The sequence below is a fragment of the Vigna umbellata genome, chromosome 4, assembly GCF_029865625.1.
Source record: "Vigna umbellata cultivar VRB3 chromosome 4, Vumbellata_1.0, whole genome shotgun sequence".
In the NCBI taxonomy this organism is placed as follows: Eukaryota; Viridiplantae; Streptophyta; class Magnoliopsida; order Fabales; family Fabaceae; genus Vigna; species Vigna umbellata.
In genome coordinates this window covers 60,063,889-60,069,424 of record NC_142168.1, presented here as the reverse complement: position 1 = coordinate 60,069,424, position 5,536 = coordinate 60,063,889, and the positions used below count along the sequence as shown (strand labels likewise).

Below are 5,536 nucleotides of genomic sequence, written 5' to 3'. Positions count from 1 at the left end.
GTTGCTCAAATTCCCCAAATTTCTCAAAAGCAGAACTCTCTCCCTTATTCGTTGAACTCACTCTTGACTTAGGGTTGCAACTTTGGTGGCAGTCAGCCAGTTCGACGCTGTGGTTTGACGGCGTGAGTTTGGTGGTGTGGACGCTGACGGAGGTTCGTTGCTGGGTGGCGCTCTTCCATTCCCTACTCTCTGTTTGAAGCAGTTCGTTGGTTTGAAGCTTGAGGTTCTCGCCCTAAGGCAGTTTGAAGTGGTTGTTGTTGTGGACGCTGACGGCGATTCGTTGGTGGTTGGTTTGTGGCTAGGGTTCATGTTTTGGTCCTTGTGAGTGTTGCGACAGTAGTAGGGGTTGTTGGAGGTTAGCGTGTGAAGGGCGTTGCAGTGAAGTGGTGTTGGTTTGGCGACTTGGTTTGGGATTGGGTCATGGATGTTGTTGTCGGAGATGTCAAGGCGGAGAAGGAGGCGGAGGGAGGATATCTGCTGCGGAATCTCGCCAGAGAAGTCATTGTGGGAGAGATAGAGGAGTTCGAGCGGTTTTCGTGGAGGTCGAGGAAGCGGAGGTACACTAGTGGGGAGAGAGAATCAATTGGACCACGGAGGTTGAGGGAAGGAAGGAAGAGGCCAACCACTCTGCCGTTTGGGTTCCCTTCTCATCTGTCTCCCTTTATGGATTCATTCGAAGCTTTGAATGATTTGTTTCACTCATATTTTTTTTTGTTTGGATCTTTCTGTTATTTGAATCTTAGGGTTCCTCTCCTTATGATTATTATCCTTGATTGGATGCTTATGATCATCTGTAAAGCTTAAATTTTTATATGATCGATGTACTTGTGGCTGATTTACTTAAGTAGGTTACAACATCCGGAGGCAGTTCGCCTTTGTGGATTGCGACGTTCTTTGTTCCCTTTGGATGATAGTTTTTGGATTTTTCATGGATGTTTTTTTATTAGAAGATGGTGTGGGATTTGTTCTCGTGTTTTCCTCTGTTATTTGATATCTTGATTTTGTTTGGTACTTTTTTTTCTTCTCTTTTTAATTCTTGGATGACATTTGGTTGGAGTTTTCTGTATTCCACTGCTTTGAGGAAATTTATGCAACCTCGTTGTAGCTAAATGTTTCAAGGTCATATGTTCCCTGTCTATACAATTTTAACCCATTCTGGTGAAAGGTAACTTATTATGCTTCTATGAGGGAAGTTTACTTGCTTTCTGATGACATTACCACTCTTGTGTCACTGGATGAATACTTTCTTGCAAAGTATTCTTGAATTTGTTATTCCTTAAAAAGATTTGTGTAAAAGATTTGTGTGTTACGGTGGGCCTAATATGCTGTTGTATGTTATGTTAATTTAGGGTTTTTGGTTTTGTAGTTTTAATTGAGCTTTGTGCATTTGTTGATTCTTTGGGTTATGCTCTTAGACTTACTTTTTCATGGGTTAATTGGTTTAAGTTTATCTTGTCCAAGTTATGCTACTGATTCTCTGTTCCACCCTAAAGAAAACAGCCTTATTCATGAAATTCATGTAACTGTTGCGGCTATTAAAAACCCTTCTTCTAAAATTATATATTATGAACACAACCATGAGCGATTTGCTCCTGGTGATCCAAGCAAAAGGGCATTTGCCTACTTTGTCCTAACTGGTGGTAGGTTTGTTTATGCCTCCTTGATTCGTCTTCTTGTCCTCAAGTTTGTGCTCAGCATGTCAGCAAGTAAGGATGTTCTTGCCTTGGCTTCACTTGAAGTTGATCTCTCCAGCATTGAGCCAGGCACTATTGTGACTGTTAAGTGGCGTGGAAAACCAGTATTCATCAAGCGCAGAACAGAAGATGATATTAAGCTGGAAAATAGTGTTGATATTGCATATCTTCGTGATCCCCAGCAGGATGCTGAGAGAGTAAAGAACCCTGAGTGGCTTATTGTGATTGGGGTGTGCACACATCTGGGTTGCATTCCCTTACCAAATGCTGGTTACTTTGGCGGATGGTTTTGTCCATGCCATGGTTCCCATTACGATATTTTTGGCAGAATTAGGAAGGGACCGGCACTATACAATCTAGAGGTACCATGAACATTATACCCTTAATGTTAGCCTTTCGTTAAAAATTTAATGCTTTCACTAAGAAAACACTCATTGCCTTGCACAACACTAGGTGATTTCTCCTAAAAGTGTAAGCAGTGCTGTTCTTGATGCACCAGAGGCATGCAAGCTACTGAGTGTTGTTGCAATTGCTTTGTCAAATTGTTCAAGGTAACTATTGTTCCTTGTTTTTTAATGTTTAATTAGTTGAGAAATTTACAATAACTTGTGTGCATGGGAACATCTATTTTGCATTTGCATTTTATGTCTGACTACTATCATTTACTAAAGTGCTACTTGTTAGGATATTTGGGTTTATGTAGTCTCTTTTATCTGAAATAAATTACACTTGCGCCCTCAGTATTTATCTGAAATAAAGTTTCCCACGCTCTTCCTGGTTTCAATCCTCTTCACTTGAAAACAAAATGGACATCTCAAAGTTCAGTAAATTGACTATGCTTGGTGTGTTTAATTTGAAAAGAAGGGTGGGAGTTTAGATGGAGTGAGAAGGAAAACGTGGCATGATTGGAGAGAGTGAGTGATTGAAGAAGGAAAACGTGGCATGATTTGGTATATATGTGTTTAACTTCTCTCTGTTCAAAGTTTTAGATTGATAAAAATAAAAAAATTTATGATAGATAAGGAAAACAAAACTCATATATATATATATATATATATATATATATATATATTAAGTCTTAAGGTTTTATTAAAAATTGTATTAGGTTTCTTTTTAGTACTGAAAATGATTAACTAATTTTTTATTCCAAAATCATGTGTTTGGAGTAAAGTTGTTTGGCTTTTTATTTGATGAACTTAAAGTTTCATAATCTTTAACAAGTTCTGCTACTAATAAAGTATTATATATTACATTATGTTCTTATAATTATTTTGGTATTAATAAACGTATAATAAACGATAAAAAAAATTGAAGTTATAGATTTTGGTATTAATTAAAATGTTGAAGGATTTGAAAACACTTTTACTTTCTCTTTTTATATAAGTGAGTTTTTTGGTGCAAATGTTGCAATTTGGCTGCAAGGAAGGGATGAAACACTTGTTTTGTAAAAGGATGGAAAGGATTTAACAAGTCTTCAATTACTTTCCAAAATGCCACAGGTTTTTCAGAGCCTGAATCAGCTGGGTCTTTTTGAAGAGAATCATATATCATTGTACTTTCCCTATAACAATGGAAATGATGCAATGGAATTAGCTTTGTCTTTGGAGAAGTTGGTGTTGAGAAACTTCAAAATGTGCATAGTGTAATGCCTTTTGAGTTGTTTTCTTATTTAGAAGTAGAATTTAAATGTTTTTCCTATGTACCGAAGTGTAAGAAGCTGTAGTGTTGTAGTGTTGTGGCAGCAAGTATCTTATGTAAAACACTACAAGTTGTAGTGTTATGGCAGCAAGTATCTTATGTAAAACACTACAAATATATTATGCAATATCATTTGATATCTCGTTTTCAACTGTCCTTCTCTAGTAAAAATATCAATGGTTAGTTTGATTTGATGTCATGACAAATTTAATAATCTAAACTAGTGGAAGGAAAATAGGGCCTTTGTGCTTCGGTAATTACAGAAGTCTTTTGCCCTTCGGTAATTACCGACGGACTTTGCCCTTCGATAATTACCGAAAGTCTTGGGCCTTCGGTAATTACCGAAGGCTTTTGTCCTTCGATAATTACCGAAAGGCAAAGGTCGTCGGTAATGGTTAGCGACAAACGATTTATCGACGCCCAATTTGCCGTCGCTAATCCGTTGATAATATGCATTATCGACGGCTTTTTTGTTGTTTCCGACGGACGTGGGTCGTCGATAATGCCCTTTGTTTTGGTAGTGTTTATATGATTTACGTTGAACGAGAATTATTATTTTATTACTCGTGGCATCTCACTCTGGGTGTTACATGCTAAGTGCGATTATACAAAAATTTTGGAAGAAAGAGGTTTGAAGGTTTACATCTACAAACATGGTTTCAAGCCTAATTATTTCATTTGGACTGATCATGGTAAGAGAATGCTAGAAGATTATGTACATAACGATGTAACTTGGAGGTTTGTAGAGACCTAATTATTTCAAGCCTAATTTTAATTTCCATTTATTTTGATTTCTACAATTCCAACCTCATCATTGTACCCATAGAGAAATGTGTCATGGAGGGTTGTGGATGAGGAAAGAGTTTTAAAAAAAAAATTTACTCGAAAGCATCTCACAAACTCTTAAAGATGTTTAATGAGGCACGAAGAGAATGTAAAAAGCCTCATTGGATAGGAGATGTAGTATGGAACAATTTGCTAGAGAAATGGAACATGGCAACATCGAGAAAAGTTTGATACAGCTAAAAGAAACCATGGATTAGAAAAGGGAGGGAATTCACATATTGGGAGATCTATTAGCATGTATGACCACACTATTCGTTTGGTTATATTTCTTTATATAATATGAATTCCTTTTTAAACAATTCATACTGTTGTTTACTTTATATATTTCTTTGTTTGCAGTCATAGGAGCTCGGTTGATCATGTTGATGAAATATTTTAACATACACATATTCAACGTTCAACAAGAGAATTTGTAGATAATAGATCTAGATAGACATGTTAGTTTCTACAAGTTGTATTACATTTCACATGCTAATTATTTATTATACAAATGGAAACATAGTTTAATCATTCTCGTAGTCCTTATTTTTGTTGGGTTTTCTTAAATAAGTCTCTTTGTTATTTTTTTCCCAATTGGGTCTCTAAAAGTGAAAAATTGAAGCAATTGGCTCCTTACAGTTAATGGGGTTAACTTTCAGCTGACTTGTCAATTTGTGCTAGAATCATTTAAAGACATGGCCTCTACATAGAGTCTTAAGTGGAAAATGTTTAATTAAAACATAAAAAAAAGGGTTTTCTAAAATCTAAAATAAAAACATCACGAAATTAGGGTTAATGAAGGATAAAAATTACATGTGCAATTTTCTTTCTTTCTTATTCTTTTATTTGTTCAAATTGTTTTAAAGAAAATTTATATTTACTTGAGAGAATTATTAAAAGAACACTTAGATATAAGAAACCAATTCACCCTCTCTTGGTTTGTTGAACGCGTTTACCAGTCCGCTGCGACGCTCTAACAATTAGTATCAGAGCTTACTTTGATAGTAATTCAAAATGACGGGGCAACATTAAACCTTTGCTGAGGGTGCCTCTATCAATAGACCTCCAGTGTAAGAATCCAAACCGCGAAAACAATGGAATGCTGATGATAGAAGAAGATCCCAACAGGATGTAAGGGCTCGTAACATAATATCATCTTCTTTAATTGTTGATGAATTTGACAGGATCTTTACCTGTAAGACTGCTCAAGAGATGTTGGAGATGTTGAGAGTCACCCATGAAAGAACTGATGATGTCAAAAGAGCCAGAAGAAATACTCTAGTCCAAGAGTATGAGATGTTCCGAATGAAGCATGAAGA

General features: G+C 36.2%; 1 protein-coding gene across 1 annotated transcript; it reads left to right on the top strand.

Moving 5' to 3' along the window:
* The first annotated feature begins 420 nt into the window (after positions 1-420).
* Positions 421-2,065, top strand: LOC148200751 (cytochrome b-c1 complex subunit Rieske-4, mitochondrial-like). Its single transcript, XM_088113041.1, has 2 exons — positions 421-557; positions 1,462-2,065. The coding sequence occupies exons 1-2, from the start codon at positions 421-423 to the stop codon at positions 2,063-2,065; spliced, it is 741 nt and encodes a 246-aa protein (XP_087969167.1).
* Positions 2,066-5,536: the final 3,471 nt, after the last annotated feature.